Source organism: Ranitomeya variabilis, chromosome 8 (genome assembly GCF_051348905.1).
Source record: "Ranitomeya variabilis isolate aRanVar5 chromosome 8, aRanVar5.hap1, whole genome shotgun sequence".
Classification (NCBI taxonomy): domain Eukaryota; kingdom Metazoa; phylum Chordata; class Amphibia; order Anura; family Dendrobatidae; genus Ranitomeya; species Ranitomeya variabilis.
The window spans coordinates 165,617,968-165,640,235 of NC_135239.1; the positions used below are offsets into that span (position 1 = coordinate 165,617,968).

The following is a 22,268-nucleotide window of genomic DNA, read 5'->3' on the forward strand; positions in this document are numbered from 1 at the left end:
CGCCACCCTGTGGTCGGCGCTCACAGCACACCTGATTTTCTGCTACATATCAGCGAACAGCAGATCGCTGATATGTAGCAGAGGCGATCGCGTTGTGCCTGCTTCTAGCCTCCCATGGAGGCTATTGAAGCATGGCAAAAGTTAAAAAAAAAAAAAAAAAAAGTTAAAATAAATGTGAAAAAAATAAAAAAAATAAAAGTTTAAATCACCCCCCTTTCGCCCCAATCAAAATAAATCAATGAAAAAAAAAAAAATCAAACCTACACATATTTGGTATCGCCGCGTTCAGAATCGCCCGATCGATCAATAAAAAAAAGCATTAACCTGATCGCTAAACGGTGTAGCGAGAAAAAAATTTGAAACGCCAGAATTACGTTTTTTTGGTCGCCGCGACATTGCATTAAAATGCAATAACGGGCGATCAAAAGAACGTATCTGCACCGAATTGGAATCATTAAAAACGTCAGCTCGGCACGCAAAAAATAAGCCCTCAACTGACCCCAGATCATGAAAAATGGAGACGCTACGAGTATCGGAAAATGGCACAATATTTATTTATTTTTTTATTTATTTTTTTTTAGCAAAGTTTGGAATTTTTTTTCACCACTTAGGTAAAAAATAACCTAGTCATGTTAGGTGTCTATGAACTCATACTGACCTGGTGAATCATAATGACAGGTCGGTTTTAACATTTAGTGAACCTAGCAAAAAAGCCAAGCAAAAAACAAGTGTGGGACTGCACTTTTTTTGCAATTTCACTGCACTTGGAATTTTTTTCCCGTTTTCTAGTACACGTCATGGTAAAACCAATGATGTCGTTCAAAAGTACAACTCGTCCCGCAAAAAATAAGCCCTCACATGGCCAAATTGACGGAAAAATAAAAAAGTTATGGCTCTGGGAAGGAGGGGAGTGAAAAACGAACACGGAAAAACGGAAAATCCCAAGGTCATGAAGGGGTTAAAGGGTTTCCCCCACAAACAAAGTACATTTTAATCAATAGATCTTGGAATAATAATAATTTCCACAATTGGATGTGTTTAAATAAAATGTTCCTGTGCTGAGATAATCTTATAAATGTGCCCTGCTGTGTACTGTGTAATGGCTGTGTCTGACCATACAGGGACATGGTCTGATCATACCACAGCTCCTGGGCAGAGGAGTAAGCGAAAGATAATGTTTTCAGTTTTTTTGTTTATTGGAGGAGCTGTTTTATGGGCTTGTTTTTCTGTGGTGAGCCGACCTTTTTATTATTACCAATTTGTGGTACATATTTAGTTTTTATTGCATTTTTTTAGTGAGATTTCTTTTTTTCCCCTCTTTATAATATTTTACCATGCAAGTTAGTTTGATTTTTTTTTTTGTTATTTTTAACAAGGACAAAAGGGTTGATTTTTTTTTTATTATTTATTTTTGCATTATATAGTGAAAATATTTGGCCTCCTATGAAGTCCACCCACTGGGCCTCACCGGAGTGCCATGATAGCGGTGACTGGGGCCTTCAGCAGGCCACTGGCGACCATGGTAATCCATTGCTGCCCCTCAGTCACATCGTAATGGGCCTAATGGCGGTCAGTGCTCTTTAAATGCCACCGTCACAAATTATCAGTGGCATCTAAATGGTTAACAGCGGCTTCTATTCTGGCCTGCGCTGTTAGGCACAGATGCCGACTATGTAATATTGCCGGCATCTGTGTGCAGCATGCAACATTTATTAACATCATAATGAGGGAAGGGGTTAAACACGCAAGATTTATAATTATAAATTCATAATTATATAAAAAAAAACTCAAAGAATTCAAAGTCAGAATCGGTAATTATTTCAATTCATTATAAAACATAAAAAAATAGAGAGAGAACCATGTTTCTATGATATTATTTAAAGTACTGAATTCTTGCTGTTTTCAGATGTAATCTGCTTATGGCTGGCCGTGTTACAATGAAAAGATTACATTTGTTATAAATCTGGAAGCAGATGTCTGTTGAGAGTAGATGATTATTCCATCGAAGCCACCACTTCCTCCCTGCCCAGCGACCTATGCTCGGGTCACCGAGCATGCCCACAACACACTGACCAGACACCAGTGTCCCATGAAAGCGTCTCCTTGAGTGATGTCAACAGTGCCAAATATTTTCTGTCCGCCATATTTACGTACATAAATAAAATCCACAATCGGCCAAAAGCCAAGATCTGCATTTCATTTAATGGTTTTAGTTGGTAAAAACTGATCTATTCTCTTTAAGTCAGGAATGCAAAATTTGATTTGTTTGGCTTGTTAGTGAATTCCCGGTTTTTAACCCGGCTTGCGGTGATTTATTTTGCAGGATGTGGTGCAATTACCCTTGGATTTTCTGAAGCGCCTGTGTGTGAAAGTGCAGTCGGAGAGGCCAGGTAAGTGGCTGACTGTAGTGCAATCACTGGTTAATCATTGCCTCGTCATCTTTTATCGTGGTGCTGAAATCCACACCCACGTGAAGACATTGCTGCGCACACCTATATACCGGTGTCACATCTGTGGGGCACATCCTACTGCCGTCCCATTGTCTTTTTTTCTTAGGCTGCACATTGACAATGATCCACACACACTGGCACACATACCTTATTTTTCAGATTATAGGACACACTTTTTTTTTTTAATCAACATTTTTTGGGGGAAAATTGGGGTGCGTCTTATAATCCGAATTGTAGCTGTGGTGGAGCTTACCGGCTGCGGTTCAGCAGGGTCCCAGGGTCGCTGCTACCTGAAGCTTCTGGCGGAGGCAAGATCGAGCAATGGCTGCGGGCCCCAGACTGGTGCAACGAGGTGTTCAGTGGTGCGGGGGCGCAATCGACATTTTGTGACAACATGGAGTCCTGCACCTTCCACACTCTTTTATGAGGTGGACTCTGAGGAAATTGGATTTTTGCACCGAGATCTCCGCTCCCAAGACCTCAATTGCACATGCACCGCCTCTGGCGGCCATTTTCCCGGAGTCCATCACATTACAAATGTTGGCGGAGCCCCCGCACCACTGAACATTTCGTCGTACTAGCCTGAGGCCTCTGTAGCCATGGCCTAACTCCTGCCACCGCCGCGTCCTACCAGCCTGGAGACGGCAGCATCTCCTGCATCTGCCAGCAGCGACCCTGCCACCGGGACCCCACTCAATCACCGCTGTCCCGCAGGTAAACTGCCGCAAAAGCGGATTATAACACATCATTTTATTTAAAAAAAAAAAAATGTATTTACAGCCCCAAAATTTGGAGTGCGTCTTATAAACTGGGGCGTCTTATAATCCGCAAAATACGGTATATATTTATTCAAAAACTGACCAGTGTTTGGCCTGTGAGATGCAACATCTGCTCTTTTCATCCATTTTGTGGATCAGACTCTGCCATTAACCCCTTAATGCATGATGATGTATGTTCTGGTGGGTATGAGCACATGTGCAGAGGGATGGATCAGGAGCTGAACTCCCTCCACACGCGGCAGATGCCGGATATTTTACAGTGTCACACGTAACGCTTCTTATATTTGGTATATTTGCATCCATATAGCTCAGCCTCCTGTTTTCTTTCCTTCAATCTCTATATTATTTCCTCTCTATCATCCTGCAATGTTATTCCTGTGCATCCCCCGATGCATCAGTTCAGCATCACATGACCAGCTGCTGAGATGACTCTCCTCATCAATCTTTATAGATTTTTCTTAAAGGGAATCTGTCAGCCGGTTTTTTTGCTATTGATTCCGAGAGCAGCATGATGTAGGGGCAGAGATCCTGATTACCGGGATATGCCCATTATTAAGCTGTGTGCTGTAGTTCAATACAATCAGTTTTTATCATAAGATTATCATTGCTGAACTACTAATTACATGCAAGCAAGTGAGGCTAATCTGAGTAACCTCACCACTGATTGGCAACTTGCTGACAATGCACAGTGTAAACCCAAAGTTGTCAATCAGTAGTGTGGGCAGGGTTATACACAGCCCACAAGTCATAGCTGTGGGACATGTACATCGGAGGATATGAGGATTCTATCAAAACTGCATCAAGCTTCCTAGTGACACATCCTGGAGTGGGGGTCTCTGGCTTTACATTATGCTGCTATCTGATTCCATAGAAAAACCTGCTGACACATTACCTTTAACTAAACTAATTTATATATTTAAAGCTGAGTGTGTGTGTGTATGTATCAAGCCAAGCCCACTCCACGTAGCCCCGCCCACTCCGCATAGCCACACTCACTCCACACCCAAAGCCCCGCCCACACGGCCCACGTTGTTAGCGCACACAGGCGGAGACACATTCACCTCGAAAGCCATCCTGCAAAACATACCGACTGCGACGTCCCAGCCGCTGCGAGCTAAAATCAGGGCCGCCGCCTGCAGAGTATCAGTGCGCGGCAGGCACAGGCCACATCTAGCTCCGTCTTGTCTAGAATAGAGTTGCTCATGTGAGGCAAAAGAAAGGGAGGAGCCTCATGGATTACAACGCTGTGCTCATAACAGGAAGTTGGGGTGCACGAGTGAGTTAAAAATGAGAGGAGTGAGTTGAAAATGAGAGGAGTGAGTTGAAAATGAGAGGAGTGAGTTGAAAATGAGAGGAGTGAGTTGAAAATGAGAGGAGTGAGTTGAAAGTGAGAGGAGTGAGTTGAAAGTGAGAGGAGTGAGTTGAAAGTGAGAGGAGTGAGTTGAAAGTGAGAGGAGTGAGTTGAAAGTGAGAGGAGTGAGTTGAAAGTGAGAGGAGTGAGTTGAAAGTGAGAGGAGTGAGTTGAAAGTGAGAGGAGTGAGTTGAAAGTGAGAGGAGTGAGTTGAAAGTGAGAGGAGTGAGTTGAAAGTGAGAGGAGTGAGTTGAAAGTGAGAGGAGTGAGTTGAAAGTGAGAGGAGTGAGTTGAAAGTGAGAGGAGTGAGGTGCTGCTGTAGTATGAGGCTGTGTATAAGGCCACATTCACACGTTCAGTATTTGGTCAGTATTTTACCTCAGTATTTATAAGCCAAAACCACGAGTGGGAGAAAAATATAGAAGTGGTGACTAGTGTTTCTAATATACTTTTCCTCTGATTGTTTTACTCCCAAGTTTTAGCTTACAAATACTGAGGTAAAAATACTGACCAAATAACATGTGAATGAGAAAAAACAAGAATGTTGTTTATCAAAAGTCTCTTGAATGAATTGAAAATAAAATACTATCAATATTTGGGTAATCATTTAGTTAATTTGTGTTGCAAGTCTGTAGTGTTGAATATATGATGGGAAATGTTTTTATGTGCAATATAAGCATTATAATTTGTTATAACCGCTCAGCTAGTATATTATAAGTATGTATTCAGAAGGCTGAACTGAAATCTCTTCCCCCTATTAATGGGTGAAAGGAGCTGTGCAGTCATTATCTGGGATAGTAACTTCTGTCTTCCAGCTTTTGGAGAATTCTGCAGTACATTTGTCTTTTGTTCAGCCGAGTTGCAAAAATAAAATAAAAAAAATAAATAAAAGGTCAAAATAATCATATGTACCCCAAAATGACAGCAGTAAAACTAAATCTAGGCCCACAAAAAAATGACCTCTCACACAGCATTCGTCAATTGACAATTAAAATAATTTATTTTTGGCTGCCATGTTATGAGACCCATAGCTTTTTACCCCTTTCTGCCAGCTGACGGGATAGTAAGTCAGCTGGCAGACTCCCCCGCTTTGAGGTGGGCTCTGGCCGTGAGCCCACCTCAAAGCCGCGACATGTCAGCGCGTAATGGGCGCAAGCGGAATCACGATAAGCCTGCGCCTATTAACTAGTTGAATGCCGCTGTCAAAGTGTGACAGCGGCATTTAACAAGCGCCGCGCAGCCGGAAGCGCTCGCACCACTGACCCCCGTCACATGATCGGGGGTCAGCGGTGCATTGCTATAACAACCTGAGGTCTCCTTGAGACCTCTATGGTTGTTGATGGCAGATTGCTTTGAGCGCCACCCTGTGGTCGGCGCTCAAAGCAATGCTGCATTTCTGCTACATAGAGGTGATCTGTGCTTCACCTCTATGTAGCAGAGGCGAGTTGTGCATGCCAAAAAAAAAAAAGTGTTTAAAAATATAAAAAAAATATAAAAGTTCAAATCACCCCCCTTTCACCCCAATCAAAATAAAACAATAATAAAAAATCAAACATACACATATTTGGTATCGCCGCGTTCAGAATCGCCCGATCTATCAATAAAAAAAAAAGGATTAACTTGATCGCTAAACGGCGTAGCGAGAAAAAAATAAAAGCGCCAAAATTACGTTTTTTTGGTTGCTGCTACATTGCATTAAAATGCAATAACGGGCGATCAAAAAACCGTATCTGCATAAAGGTGGTATCATTAAAAAAGTCAGCTCCGCACCCAAAAAAATAAGCCCTCACCTGACCCCAGATCACAAAAAATGTAGACGCTACGGGTATCGGAAAATTGCGCTTTTTTTTTTCTTTCTTTTTTTCTAGCAAACTTTGGATTTTTTTTTCCACCACTTAGATAAAAAGAAAACCTAGACATGTTTGGTGTCTATGAACTCGTAATGACCTTGAGAATCATAATGGAAGGTCAATTTTAGCATTTAGTGAACCCAGTAAAAAAGCCAAACAAAAAACTAGTGTGGGATTGCATTTTTTTTTTGCAATTTTATCATACTTGGAATTTTTTTCCCGTTGTCTGTTACACAACATGGTAAAACCAATGGTGTCATTCAAAAGTACAACTCATCCCGCAAAAAACAAGCCCTCACATGGCCATATTGACGGAAAAATAAAAAAGTTATGGCTCTGAGAAGGGGAGCGAAAAACGAAAATGCAAAACCGAAAAAGCTCCGGGGGTTAGGGGGTTAAAATCCCCAGGCCTTTTTTTTTTTCATCTAAAGTGTAGAAAAAACCCTCAAAAACCTAAAACAAAAAAACTCACAAACTATATAGATTTGCTATTGCCGTATTCATTTTGACCTACTCAATAAAGATGTGTGTGTCATAGACATCTAGATATCGATGGCTTCAATAGAGATCTCTATTTAACGAGACCAGTGTTTCTCAAGCGGTCCTCAAGCTCCGCCAACAGGTCATGTTTTCAGGATTTCCTTAGTATTGCACGGGTGATAATTTCATCACCTGCTCAAGCATTAATTCCATCACCTATGCAATACTAAGGAAATCCTGAAAACACGACCTGTTGGTGGCTCTTGAGGACTGGAGTTGAGAAATACTGACCTAGACTATTTTCTAATATACGGTACTTGAATTTATAAAGTGTGAAGACTAGTGATGAGCGAATATACTCGTTGCGCTCGGGTGTCCTCCGAGTATTTTTTAGTGCTCGGAGATTTAGTTTTTCTTCCCGCAGCTGAATGATTTACATCTGTTAGCCAGCATAAGTACATGTGGGGGTTGCCTGGTTGCTAGGGAATCCCCACATGTAATCAAGCTGGCTAACAGATGTAAATCATTCAGCTGCGGGAAGAAAAACTAAAACTCCGAGCACTAAAAAATATACTCGGAGGACACCCGAGCGTAACGAGTATATTCACTCATCACTAATAATAATCCTAAATCCCGATCTATTTAATGCCCTTATCTAAAGTATTTGTTAATATTCTTGAATTAAGAAATTCCTTAAGTACACTATCTAATTACTTTTCTTTGTTTTTCCTACTTCCTTTTTGATGCTTCTATTAACAATCCCAGTGCATGCTGGGATACTCCAACAAAAGCGTCATCAGGGGACACATGCTACAGTCACTGCCACAGCATCTGCTTCCTCTCTGTAATGAAGCGTCATCATTTTTTCTTTTTTTTTCTTTTACTACCTTTTTGATGAAACTTTGTATTAGAATCCTAGTGCATGTTGGAATTAATCAAACAGAAGGGGGCAAACTCTGCAGTCACTGCCATAGCCCCTAACCCCACCGTAAAATCAAGCATCATCAGTGACCTTTGTTTCAGTGGCTGAGGTAGTCCCTGCTCTGTCACTTTGCAGTATGTGCAGTGACAGTGCGCTCTGTTGCTGGCTCAGATCAGTAGTAAAGAGCCAGAAAGAAAACACATTGTCAGTGCGCGTTGTCAGAATACCCAGCATTCAGAGACCAGTAATGTCACTAGTTGGGGGGCGACGCTTGTCTCTGCACGCCAGATACTCTTGACAACGTGAACTGACAGTGCGCTCTCTTGTCGGCTCTTTACTATGTACCTGAGCCGTCGACAGAGTGCACTCTCAATGCCCTTATTGCATAGTGACAGAGCAGGGGCTAGCTCAGCCCCTGAAACAAAGGTCACTGATGATGCTTGATTTTACGGTGGGGGTAGGGGTATGGCAGTGACTGCAGCATTTGCCCCCCCTGGTGGCTCTTCTGTTTGATTAATTCCAACATGCACTAGGATTCTCATACAAACTTTCATCAAAAAGGTAGTAAAAAAAAAAAAGCAATTGGCTTAGAAAATAGTGTTGATTATGGCATTGATCGATGTTGAAAACTATTATATCGGACCACCACTTTAATCCTCCTGATTCTTCGCACTTTATTTGTGCAGCATGCGATTAGCATAAATGCATGTAAAAAAACAATGGCAGAATTGCTGTTCTTTTCTATTATTTCCCTTAAAGATGTAATAGAATTTAATTAGTAAGTTATATGTACCCCAAAATGATGCCACTGACCAATACAACTTATGTTGTATAAAAAAAAAAGTTCTGTTTGGAAGACAAAATAAAAGAGTTATGACTAAATGAATGCACTATGAGAAATGAAGAACAACAACAAAAACAATCTGAAATCCTCCCTGAAGGGGTTATGTGATGTCAGATGCCAGTATGTGCACACTGACGATGACCGTCACATCAGTGTGACGAGTGGTAGGAGGCGCTGTATGGGAAGGCGAGGGTAAGACACCCAGCCGCTCTGGTCATCACTTTATATAGAGGGTTATATATGGCTGCTGCATGCTCTCTACGTTTGTGCGTGCAGGCACTTTGCTTACATTATACCGTGTGCTGCCTTCAGGGAACATATAGCAGCTGATGCCAGAAAGGTTAAGTGGTGAGGCAGATCTGGAGAAATGATAACTCTGGGTCCATGCATTCTTGATGGGCGGATAAAAAAAACCCCAAAACTTGGTTGTAGGTTTTCCAGGCTAAACATACGGTAAATTTCTGCTGGGCGCCTTTCTCCCTGCGGATTGCTGAATCCTGACAGTGTGCAGTATGGTCATGTGATGTGTTTTCCATGCTTGTGGTCATGGGCTGACCCAACTTTCCCACTTCTTTGGTCTCAGCTACCCTGCAGCTTTTTGTAGTGCTATTGATTTAATTTTAACTATTTTGGCTACAACATGAGCAGCCATTAGTGGGGAATCCTGACATTAAGCATATTACACCCTGTGCGAATTTAACCATCTGCTATGAGATGGAGACACTGCAGAAATGTATTTTTAGCCAGAAAATCTCTTCAAACAACTTTTTTGACTTATTGCAATTATCTCCCCCTGGTATTCAGAATGCGTCACTCCTTAGGGCTATGCTCGCATCGCATTCTAAGCATGAGTTTAATGTGTACACTGGAACTTAGGTTACATGGATTAAGAGCACGTAAAGCCAGGATTTCACCAGTATACATCATTCAGTTATAATAAACCATTTATCTGCCCCATTTCCCTGTAACTCTTGTGCCCAGAAGTAATATGGACCCCGATTCATCCATAAAACGCATATAAGAAAAATCACTGATGTTTAAGTGAGGCCTTAAAGGGGTTGTCCGGCTAGGGCTGCAAGTCTGCAGTCACTTTGACTGTAGATTTGGGAATGCTCACATCGCCCACATTGCCAGCTGTAAGGATTCTCCTGTGCTTGCAATGTGACCGCAAATATGTGATATGCATACACCCGGCCACATTCTGACTAGACGTGCGTGGCCTTACTCTAGTCACTCGTGTTTAGCGAGGCTGGGCACGTCTAGTCGTAATGTGGCTGGAAGCATGCAAATTTCATTCTTCACCGGAGAATCCTCATAGTGTGCAGTGTGCGCAGTGTGGAGATTCACAGGCCTGCAGTCACTCTAAGGCCCATTTAATGTTAGTGTGTTTTTTTTTTTAACAATTGGCTAGATTCAAGAAATCCAGAGGATGTGATGAGGATTGGATCATGTGGTTTATTCTCAACACATTTTGTAGTTGAACCAACTGCTTCATCAGGACAACCATAATTAATCATGAAGGAGTTGGTTGTGAATAAACCGCGTGATCTAATCTGCCGCAGCGTTCATACCCTGATTCCTCAATTGTGGGTTGAACAATCCCAAAAGTTGAGCAATTCCTATACCTCTCACCGAGACCACTTTCTCCTCCGGATAAGACACTATTACGCTTGGTGTCTCCCCCTTGTCTTTGTAATCAGTGGACTTTGTGGTAGCAGTCTGCACTGTGTAGGTGCAATAGAGAGCTGCCTACATGTAACACGTTTGTGACTTCTCCCAATATTCTCCCTTTTGTTGCAGAGTCCCGATGTGAGAAAGACATGGATGTCAGCGGGTACGCCATGTGCCTTCCCAACCTCACCCGTTTGCAGACTTTCCCCTTTGTGGAGCACAGGCCTATATTTTGCATAGAGATTAAGGTGAACAGACTGATGTCCTTTTGTGTTACATTTGTATAGGTGTACGTCACATGACTATTTTCACAGCTCCTGACTCGTTGACAGGGATCGTGTCACGTCGTTGCTCTTTTTAACTTTTTTTTATTTTGAAATGCAAACTTCCTAGATGATGCTAAATTCTCATTCTCCATTGTTGCTACTATATAATATACTGCGGATTTTCCACCCCAAATCCACAGCGTATTACCCCTATAATATACCCTTACAAATACAAAAAAACAGTTTCCAGAAGGAGGCATGGCACATTGCATATGTGAGGAGAGCAGTGCACATATAACAGTGCTGGAGGAGGAGTCCAGCCTCCACCACGTGCACTGACCCCGCACAGTATACCTGGGTCCCAGTGGGGTCCTGTTCCAGTGATGCTGAGATATAAGGCTACTTTCACACTAGCGTCGGGCTCGGCCCGTCGCTGTGCGTCGGGCCGACGTTCTCGACGCTAGCGTTGTCTCCGCCGCACAACGGGGGCAGCGGATGCATTTTTCCAGCGCATCCGCTTCCCATTGTGAGGTGCGGGGAGGTGGGGGCGGAGTTCCGGCCGCGCATGCGCGGTCGGAAAAAGCGGACCGTCGTGAGCAAAAAACGCTACATGTAGCGTTTTTTGCTCCCGACGGTCCGCCACAACACGGCGCAACCGTCGCACGACTGGTGCAACGTGTGGCAATCCGTCACAATGCGTCGCTTAATGTTAATCAATGGTGAAAAAACGCATCCTGCAAACACTTTTGCAGGATGCGTTTTTTCGGCAAAATGACGCATTGTGACGGATTGCAGTTAACGCTAGTGTGAAAGTAGCCTAACTTGGAGGAGCCTGGGTTTGTCGCCGTGAATGAGCTGCATTGTATTCCTGTCCCTGTTTCATCTGCGTCCAGCAGCGGGCTTAGTCCTGCAGAGATTATGGTTAACTCTTTCTTGCCCTGTGTTTTGTAAACCTTTTATATACCGAGCTGACTTTAAAGATTAATTCTCTATTCTCTCTATTTTTTTTTTATAACCTAGCCCAAATGTGGATTTATCCCGTCGTCGGCCCACATCACAAAGGAGGTTAAGAAAAAGGTGTGTCGTTTCTGTATGCACCAGCATCTAAAGGTTGGTAATGTCTGCACTGCACCGAGTGACAACACCCCAGAGATCGGCTCATTTTACTGTGAAGGCCATTGGCCGGGTTTGGCAGATACGCCTAGATAAAGAGTTTATTTTCATTTGCCTGAATATGTTTTGGCAGAGGAAAGATTATTTTCCTAACAAACAGGACTGGGATCTTGTGACAATTTGCATTTTACATTCCGGCATTTATTCTAATGTTTAAAGCACTTCAAGTAGATGAAAATTGGATTTCAGGTCAATAACCCTGAGAGTAGAAGAGCTGCTCCCTTACATCTAAGGCTACGTTCACATTTGCGTTGTTGGTCGCCAACGCATGCAAAACGCATGCAAAAACGCATTGTTTTGTGACGCATGCGTCCATTTTTGGCTTGATTTTGGACGCAAAAAAATGCAACATGCAGCGTCCTGTGCGCCCTGACGCTTGCGCCAAAAATGACGCATGCGTCACAAAACGCAAGACAACGCATGTCCATGCGCCCCCCATGTTAAATATAGGGACGCATGCGCCGCTATGCGTCGCCAAACCTGCGCCCGACGCAACGCTAATGTGAACGTAGTCTTGGATAGCCGTCAACTGACTGCTACTCCTGTTACCCCCATACACGTTTTCAATGGGAAGAGAGAATCTAAAATTATTGGGTGTTGTAAATCAGCATGTCAGTGCCCTAACACTATGTTCCAGTCCCCACGGCTGCAGGTCTCACTGCTATTCAACAGCCGCAACACATGGATCGTAACACATGCCGCAACACATGGATCGCGGCTATTGAATAGCAATGAGACCTGCAGCCGCAGGGACTGGAACATATTTTTCGAGCACGCCGAAGCCCCTCTGATAACGCTTTATCCCAGCACATTTACTCATCACTAATTAGAACTCCTAAGTGTCTACATTTGAATGGGCCCTAATGACCGGCTAATTTAAAAAAAAAAAAAAATGTTGTGCCTCTGTTCAGCAGTTATAATTTTTTTTATATTTTTGTCAGTGACGTGACTTTGAGGTTTCGCTTTATGCAGGCAGTGGCTTTTGAGGGTACATATAAATTATTGTACAATGTATAAAATTTAGCTTTGCAATGCGAATGTAAAAAAACCAACTAAATGGCTTATTTTTTTTTTATTTTTTATTAACGTTTCAAACCCCCAAAAAATCGAATGAATGAGCTAAAGTTATTGCGGTAATGTGAATACCTAATATTTTAGTTTTTTGGGGTTATATGTATTATGTAATATAATTTATATATAAGTTTTAATAAAATGTTAATACATTGATATATTCTGAGCACTTATTATAGCAGGGACCTGACTTTCTCCTAGATTGCAGGGGCTTTATCCCCTCACTATAAACTCACAATCGTGCAGGATTAATACCCAGAATTATGTGCCATTTCTGGCACTTAGTTGCAATCAGGCATTTTTCCTCTATGACTATGTGGGGAGAGTGCAGCACATCTTATATACACAAGATAAGAGGGATCAATAATTTGTGACTAATTTAACAAGAACATTAAAGTCCACACTGGATCAGTGAGTAAGACCGATACTAGATGTGATAGAATCTAGAGCCGCTCTGTCACCTGGATGGATGAGTAGTGTTCTCTACAGATGGGACCAGAGCGTTGCTTGCTTTTAATGATAACTTTATATTTTGTGTTTTTTTTTCAAGGTTGCCAAAGGAAAATGGAAGCGGATTAGCAAATACTGCCCCCTGGATCTCTTTTCGGGGTACTACTATATTTATTGTTTTTCAGATACACCTAATTTCTGTAACACTTTAACCATCAGCAGCATCGCAATTGTTAAAGGGTTATTCCCAAAATGTGTTAAGTTAACCCTTATAGTCTGGGTAGCGGATAATTTACTGATTACTGGAGTCCTTATATTGGCATTACAAGAGGATCCCAGCGGTCAGACCCCCAGTAATCCAGTTATTCTATGAATAGGGTATAATGGGTTGTCCGATACTTATATTGATGGCCCACTCTTCAATAGGTCATCAATATCTGATCGGCGGCGTGCGTCAGCCATCATTCCCACCATTGTGCTGTTACCAGTGCCACCGAAGCCGCACAGCGCCGTCAACTCTATAGTGGCCGCAGCGGGTACTGCAGATCCACCCCGTCTCTTATGAATAGGGGCGAATGTCCGGTAACTGACCGCTGCTGTTATACAGTACACAGAGCGCTGTTTAGCTTTGCAACTGATCACATCTGGGAGCTGCTGAAGATTTCATTCCCCTACAGATCAGATATTAATGGTCTATCCTATGGATAAGTCCTGGACAACCTCTTTTAACATTTTGGAATGAATCCTTTTAAATAGTTAAAAAGTGACTTTTCGACCCCAGTGACTCCCATTGTAACAATTCAATATGTTTTCTGTTTTAGACCTCGGTAACGTTCTGAAAATTCACAAGAAATTAGCAGATTTTAAATACCTTTTTTCTATATTCTAGCCCCTTTTTCATACTCTTGATAGAGGCAGGAGCTCTTGGCTCGTGCTGTGTGAGCTGAATAGACGCCCCGTGGCCCCTCCATAGTCGGTGTGTACGTCCCGCTGTAGGATGTCATGTTATTAAGTATTTCCTTCTTTCCCACAGCCACACACAGAGGATGCATTTTGCCTTGATGAGTTTACTTCAGGAGTCCCAAAACAACTTAAAAATCTTTAAGGTACAAATCCATTTGTTGGTCTTTGCTTACATTGTCGGGATTTCCTTTTGGGGGCAATCATCCCCCTCCACCCCTTTAAATGCATGTTTTTTTGTTTTTGCTAAAAATCACTTTTGTAATTAGGTTTCATTAGAAATGTTGCCTTGTTTCCTTCTATTACCTCTGTGTAGCACAGTCTATTGTTTCTGTAGAAGGAGTTAGTGGAGAATCTGTCGGTGAGCTTCTGATGATGATGGTCCATTGGGACAGTTTCTTACTTTTATCCTCCTTTTTGACCTCTCAGCTGCTTTCTAAGAGCCATATATATATTTTTCATTTTTCTGCTACTTTTATTATTTTACGGAGCAAGTTAACTTTTAAAAAAAACAACAAAACAAATGACACCATTCAAAGCTTCAAGTACAAGGGGGATAAGGGGGATTGTGAAGAAAAAAAAATAAATAAAATATATATACCCTAACTTTAGCCCAACTCTAACCGTAATGGAAATAAATATATTTTTATTATTTTTCTATGGGGGTTTCATTTATTATTTTTTTATTTTGATCACTGTGATAGGGTCTATCACAGTGATCAAAATGAACCAAGAGGAAAAATTTCCTATTGTTGCCGGGTGCCACCCGCAAATGTCGGGGGGCGCACTGCACATGCACCCGCCATTTTCTCCCGGAAGAAGACTCCGGTGGCCCGAAGGACTTCATGGGGGGATGCAGGGACTCCGCAGGTACTGGGAGGGGGGTCCCTATTTCTCTCTCCTCTGATGTTCTAGATCATAGCAGAGGAGAGAAAAAATAAATGGAAATCTGACTTTTTTTTTTGTGTGCGTTCGCCGTTATACTGTTAATAACAGCGATCGCAACACCGGGGTCGGTAAAAACTGACCCGAATCATGTTCTCTGGGGACTCAGCTATCCCCGATAGCTGAGACCCCTAAGACATTCCAACTCTGAGGGGCACTATACACTTATTTCTCAGCGCCGTTAAAAAGCGGCGCTTTGGTTTAAGTACCCTTAACTGCTGCCGTTAAAAGGCGTATCGGCGGTCGTTAAGGGGTTAAATGGTTAACTGTGGCTGTCCAGTCTCATTCACACAGCGGTGTTGTATGGGAATTTATTCAGATACAACACCTACCCATTTCTAACAAGACTGATAAATCCATGCATTTTAAGTAAAAATAATAATATAATTGTCCCCAGATGTTGTCAACACCTTGTAAGAAATGAGTGAATTCTTAACAACCGCCACTTTTTTTTTTTCCTCCCAGAATGGAGAATTAATATACGGCTGCCGGGATGACCAGGAATACCTCACTGACCTGAATGAGCTCGCTCGCCAACTGAAGCCATTCTTCTTCCCTGCAAATGGATTGGTTGGTGGATCTCAATGCACAAAAAATGTCCTGAAAGAACTGATCCATGTCCTGACGTCCACACTGCTGAGCCCCGGCACAGACGCTGGAAGAGCCGGAAACATGAAGCCCATCCCAGGCTCCCAGGGCAGGAATTACTGTGAGGCCGGTCACCTCTGCACCGAGTATCTGAGGAGTGGTAAGAACCACAGCCAGGATTGTGTTCTGGTCGCACTTCCGTAAATGCTGCGGAATAGGACGTAAATGCTCCGGAATAGGACGTAAATGCTCCGGTATAGGACGTAAATGCTCCGGAATAGGACCGTAACTGTTGCGGAATAGGACGTAACTGTTGCGGAATAGGACGTAACTGTTGCGGAATAGGACGTAACTGTTGCGGAATAGGAAGTAACTGTTGCGGAATAGGACGTAACTGTTGCGGAATAGGACGTAACTGTTGCGGAATAGGACGTAACTGTTGCGGAATAGGACGTAACTGTTGCGGAATAGGACGTAACTGTTGCGGAATAGGACGTAACTGTTGCGGAATAGGACGTAACTGTTGCGGAATAGGACGTAACTGTTGCGGAATAGGACGTAACTGTTGCGGAATAGGACGTAACTGTTGCGGAATAGGACGTAACTGTTGCGGAATAGGACGTAACTGTTGCGGAATAGGACGTAACTGTTGCGGAATAGGACGTAACTGTTGCGGAATAGGACGTAACTGTTGCGGAATAGGACGTAACTGTTGCGGAATAGGACGTAACTGTTGCGGAATAGGACGTAACTGTTGCGGAATAGGGCGTAACTGTTGCGGAATAGGGCGTAACTGTTGCGGAATAGGGCGTAACTGTTGCGGAATAGGGCGTAACTGTTGCGGAATAGGGCGTAACTGTTGCGGAATAGGGCGTAACTGTTGCGGAATAGGGCGTAACTGTTGCGGAATAGGGCGTAACTGTTGCGGAATAGGACGTAACTGTTGCGGAATAGGGCGTAACTGTTGCGGAATAGGGCGTAACTGTTGCGGAATAGGGCGTAACTGTTGCGGAATAGGGCGTAACTGTTGCGGAATAGGGCGTAACTGTTGCGGAATAGGGCGTAAGTGTTGCGGAATAGGGCGTAAGTGTTGCGGAATAGGGCGTAACTGTTGCGGAATAGGGCGTAACTGTTGCGGAATAGGGCGTAACTGCCGCGGAATAGGACGTAACTGCCGCGGAATAGGACGTAACTGCCGCGGAATAGGACGTAACTGCCGCGGAATAGGACGTAACTGCCGCGGAATAGGACGTAACTGCCGCGGAATAGGACGTAACTGCCGCGGAATAGGACGTAACTGCCGCGGAATAGGACGTAACTGCCGCGGAATAGGACGTAACTGCCGCGGAATAGGACGTAACTGCTGCTGCATAGGACATTTCTTCCATCCTTGGATTTGTGCTAAGGCTCCTTGCAGCAGTCAGAGTAACACATAAAGGTCTTTAATCATTTAAAAAAAAAATTATGAACACCTGAAAAAAAAAATTATCTAAAATCTAAAGGGGAGGGAAGAAAGCCTTTATAACTTTGTACACCCTTACCTTATATACTGATTTTCAATTGTAATTTCCTTTTTTATCCCAGAATTGACCCTAAACATCGCTGCTGCCTCCATATTGGAGTCTGCATTTCTCAGACCTTGCACATAAATAACGGTGTTGTTAAAGGCATTTTCCCACAAAGGAAAGTTGATTTTAATCAATAGATTTTGGAATAATAATAAGTTCAGATGCAGTTCTGCCATGTTTTTTTGGCGTTCATTCTGTAGTCAAAGTCCTGGTTTGTGGCGCCATATTCGGAGACCTGTAAGAGTTTTGTTTTTCCATCGATTGAGCTGGGTGAAGGTTTGTTTTTTTGCATGACAAACTGACAGTTTTATTGATACCATTTTTGGCTATATATGACATTTTAATCCATGTTTATTACATTTTTATTTATTTTCTTAGGGAAGAGCAGTGACCAAAAAACACATTTCTGGAGTTTTTGATTTTTTTCTTATGTCATTTACCGATCATATTATTTTTTCATTTTGCTACATCAGACTTATTAACTCAGTGATATCAAATATGTTTAATATTTTTTAATTTATTTATTTTTAATGGGTGGAAAGAGGGTTGATTTGAACTTTTTATATTTACGGTTTTGTATTTTTTTTTTACTTTTTTTTTTTTTTTTTTTTATGTATTCCCCTCATGAGACTTGAACCTGCAATAGTCTGTCCACTTATACTATATTCTGTAATATTGTAGTATATAGTGGAACAGATGCCTGATTATTATAGCTGATATCTGCCACACGTGGAGGGAGCTCAGGTCCTGAGGCCTCTCCACAAATGCAATCACCTCTTCAATCACATACATGATACTGCGTTAAGGGATTCAAGGGAATCTGTCAGAAGGTTCAAACCCTCCAAAGCCGTCTATATGGGCTTGTTGGTCATACAGAATTTAAATGATAATTTGATATCGGCAATGCAGTGTCTCATTCCAGAGAAGTCCATGGTTTTCTTAATATGTAAATGAGCTGTTCAGATCTATGGGCCGGACATAATCTCTCTAGAGAATCTGACTCCAGAGTTATTTTAAATGATGGGGGGCATTAGCCTTGTGAGACATGTAATGACTGAAAGTCTGATATCACTACAGAGCTGTGTGAGATTATAACTAACAGAGCGCTTTGTCTCATTACAAACACATCTGCAGCAACAACTCTCCTCTCATACTTGTAATCAGGCACAGCTGTGCAGCAGAGCTGAGCGTACAAACACTTCTTCAGCTTCCGCCTCGCAGGCCGCCATTGTGGTGGTAGGGGCGGTACAGCAGAGCTGACCGCAGTATATAGAGCTGTAGATGTGTTTGTAATGATTCAAAGTTCTGCTGTACTATGTTAGTTCTAATCAGGCACAGCTCTGCAGTGAGGTCAGAAGAGTCATTACATGTCTTACACTGGCAACTAATCCTTTCATTAAAAATAAACTCTGGAGGCAGATTCTCATGCAGATCTATGTCTGGCCCATAGATCTTCACATATTAATAAAAACTTGGATTTTTCTGAAATAAGACTCAGATCACACACCACAAATATCACAAATCACTGATATCGAGGTATCATTTTATTTAGGTTCCTATAACCTACATAACCATGTAGACGGCTTGTGAAGGTTGATCCCACAGACAGATTTGCTTTAATAAAGATCAGTAGATTAAAGCTTTGATCATTTTCATGAGCACCTCAGTCATGTAAGTGTTTTGACAAGGATGCAGAGTTATCTTCCATGGATTCGGGGAAGATGTTTCAGCTCTCTAATTTTTTAGCAACTTCTAGAAGCTAAATATCCATCTAATTAGCTAGGTGAGACCTAAGTATGAAGATCCAGGCTTCCTAGATGTTGTATCCCACCGGGACCATAGAGCGATGTACTGTCTGCAGGTGAGGTGTTTTTCTGTGGAGTGAGACCTTGTAATGTTTTTTTGGCAGGTAAACACAAGCTGGAGAGCACGGGATTGCCTAAAGGATGTATTTTGTACAAGCTGCTCCAAGCTCAGATGCTGGACATGCTTGACATTGAAGGACTGCACCCTTTGTACAAGAGGGTTGAAAAGTATCTGGAGGAGTGCCCTGAGGAGAGGTAAGCTGGTGGCCCAAGACTTGGGAAAAAAAGTCTCCTGTCTGTACATTTATGGTGCATGAAGACCGGCCGACATGTTTGCATGTCACCAAACGAACAATGAATCCGAGGACGTCAGACTTTACATGAAGGGTTAAACGGGCCGCTTCACTGCTCAGCCTTTTGATGCTGCTACTTCCAGTATTTGGGCCCTCAGGAGAGGGCGTCTTTGAGGATCTTCCAGCTCCGGCTTGTCTGTTGTCACAATAGCTTTCCCAGGATTACCCTACATTTTTCCCAGAACAATGCGGCATAGTTTTCCTGGGCTTTGTTGCCGCACCCATTAGCGCTTGGATGAGAGACGAGCTTGTTTATAGCAGACGTTTATAGCAGACATGGGTGTGGGACTGTCCCAGTATAGCGGAGCAGGAAAGAGCCGTGAGCCTGAAATAACACATGTGAGTGGACGCTGTGTAGTGTGTAGCCACAGCCTGTATCCAGTGCGTACTGTGTACGCTGCACCCAGGAAAGGACGGCTTCACACAAGTATTCTACTACATTGGGTTTGGGGATTTTCCTATATTTTCAATAATTCATCTTTGACCCTTTCAATACCCGGCAATTTTCAGGCTTTTTTCATTTTCGATTTTTTTTTTTTGCTTCCAAGAGCCATAACTTTTTTTAAAAAAAATTTTTTCTGGCCATATGAGGGCTTGTTTTTATGGGAAGAGTTGTATGTGATTTCAAGTGTGTTGAAATGACAATTACACAATTGTTTTTTGTTTTGATTTTTTATTCACCATGTTCACTATATGGTAAAACTGATATCTGGTAATACGATTCCCCAAATTTCAGAAATTTGTAAAAAATAATAAATAAAAATTGTTTTTGTTGCGATTTCCCGAGAACCATAGCTTTTCCATTTTTGGGGATCTGGTGATATATCAGGGCTTATTTTTTGCGCCCAGAGCTGACGTTTTGATTGCCTCTTATTCCATTTTATTGCAATGTTGCGGCATCCAAAAAAACGTAATTCTGGCGTTTTTATTTTTTTCTTATTACGCCGTTTATTGATCGGATTAATTTATTTTATATTTTAATAGTGCTTCAGCAATGCTATGGATAGCAGAAATCTCGATGCCCTATGAACGCCAGTCACGAGCTGTCAGGACAACCCATCGGCTCCCGGCAATCACATGACAGGCGCCGATGGCGGGATTTGTGACTCGCTTTTGGCTATGTGAGCCCACATCAAAAGCCGGGACATTATCGCTGACGTACATGTACGGCAAAGATAGTGAAGGGGTTTAAATCAGAAATGAATGTTCAGGGTGGATCAGACCTGGGCAGAGTCCGGCCCATGCGCCACATCTGGTCCTCTGGCTGTTTCAGGCTGGCTCGCAGACCTACACAGCCGAACAGCTGAAAACAGTGGCCTGCGGGCCGCACCTTGCATTCGTCCTTAATTTTTATTTTGAAATAAGCGACTATTATTTATTTATGCGTTTCTTATATGACGCCATCATATTACGCAGCAATGTACAGACATTATCGGCACTGTCCCCATAGGGAATTTAGATTGTGCGTCCCTGTCACTATGTCTTTGGGGTGTGGGAGGAAAGCGGAGAACCCAGAGGAAATGCATGCAAACACCGGGAGAACATACAAACTCCATGCAGATGTTGTCCTTGGTGGGATATGAACCCAGGACCCCAAGGCTGCAGTACTAACCACTGAGCCACTGACTATGCGAGAGCACATGCTTTATATAGGGGGACTGTGTGAGGGCTGATACTGTATATAGGGGGTGTTGTGTATGGGATCATACTGTTTATAGGGTGCCTATGTGGGGGATCATACTGTATATAAGCTGGCTGTGTGGGGGCTCATAGATGGGTGTTGGCATACTTGATTCCACTTAATATTAAGTGCTAAAATTAATGTAAAATAATTATATGTTAATATTGAGCAGAATTAATTTCAGCCTATCGGTTCGGCCTCCACAGCAGTCAGTCTGTCATGTAGCCCATTGGTAAAAATAATTGCTCACCCTAGAGGTGCAGTTTATTTTTGACATCTGAAATCTCCAGTTCTGCAGCTCACCACTAGATGGCAGAGCTGCATTGGTCTTTGGTTTATTGCAGATTCCTACGTTGTTGGCGTCCTGTAACAGGAGTGTCCAGCAAACCGTCTCCATAATCCGTCATGGTGTACAGAAGGGAGCGGAACGCACCGCGGCGTTTGGGGGCAGAATCAGTGAGTTGGAGGCTGCTCTCCGCCCTGTCCGCAGAGATGTTCAGAACCATACACAGGCCATGACGGCGCTGTTTGCTAAAGCAGACAATGCAGAAATTCGCCTGACACACAATAACGTAAGGCTAGTTGGTGTGCTGAAAAAGGTGGAAGGGGGGCCTGGACAGTTTTAGGTTTTTTTTTTTTTTCTTTTTTAAATGGCTCCTGGATACATTTGGAAAAAAGGTGCTTACTCCCCTGTTCACATCGGAGAGGACGCATAGTCCCTACAAGACCTGGGCCAGTGGGTAGGCCGCCCACACCTACCCTAATATAAAATACTCCACTATAAAGACAGAGACATTATTCTTAGGAAGGCAAGGGAGGAGCAAGGTATCCAGCTTGGTGGACAAAAGAGGGCGCTTGGACTGCAGTATTCTATGATTTGTGGTGTCTCTGGGTTCAGCTTCATTCTTCGAGTCTTCCAAGGATGTCCTGAGCTGGCTGGACACATATGAACGTCCGGGTCAGCAGGACGTGAGGGCCGAGAGCACCTGAATAGTGATGAGCGAATGTGTGCGGATACGGTGTTATCTGAGCATGCTCGGGTGCTAACCGAGTGCTTTCGA

At 42.8% G+C, this 22,268-nt stretch overlaps 1 protein-coding gene across 2 annotated transcripts in view; it reads left to right on the forward strand.

Moving 5' to 3' along the window:
• IPPK (inositol-pentakisphosphate 2-kinase) overlaps nucleotides 1-22,268 on the forward strand; it is a 93,219-nt gene that overhangs the window by 59,748 nt on the left and 11,203 nt on the right. For both annotated transcript variants that reach the window (XM_077276599.1, XM_077276600.1), the window contains exons 4-10: nucleotides 2,324-2,390; nucleotides 10,477-10,595; nucleotides 11,634-11,723; nucleotides 13,408-13,466; nucleotides 14,341-14,413; nucleotides 15,678-15,960; nucleotides 19,278-19,428. In XM_077276599.1, coding sequence (XP_077132714.1) covers nucleotides 2,324-2,390; nucleotides 10,477-10,595; nucleotides 11,634-11,723; nucleotides 13,408-13,466; nucleotides 14,341-14,413; nucleotides 15,678-15,960; nucleotides 19,278-19,428 — 842 coding nt within the window. The remainder of the gene's footprint in view (nucleotides 1-2,323; nucleotides 2,391-10,476; nucleotides 10,596-11,633; nucleotides 11,724-13,407; nucleotides 13,467-14,340; nucleotides 14,414-15,677; nucleotides 15,961-19,277; nucleotides 19,429-22,268) is intronic.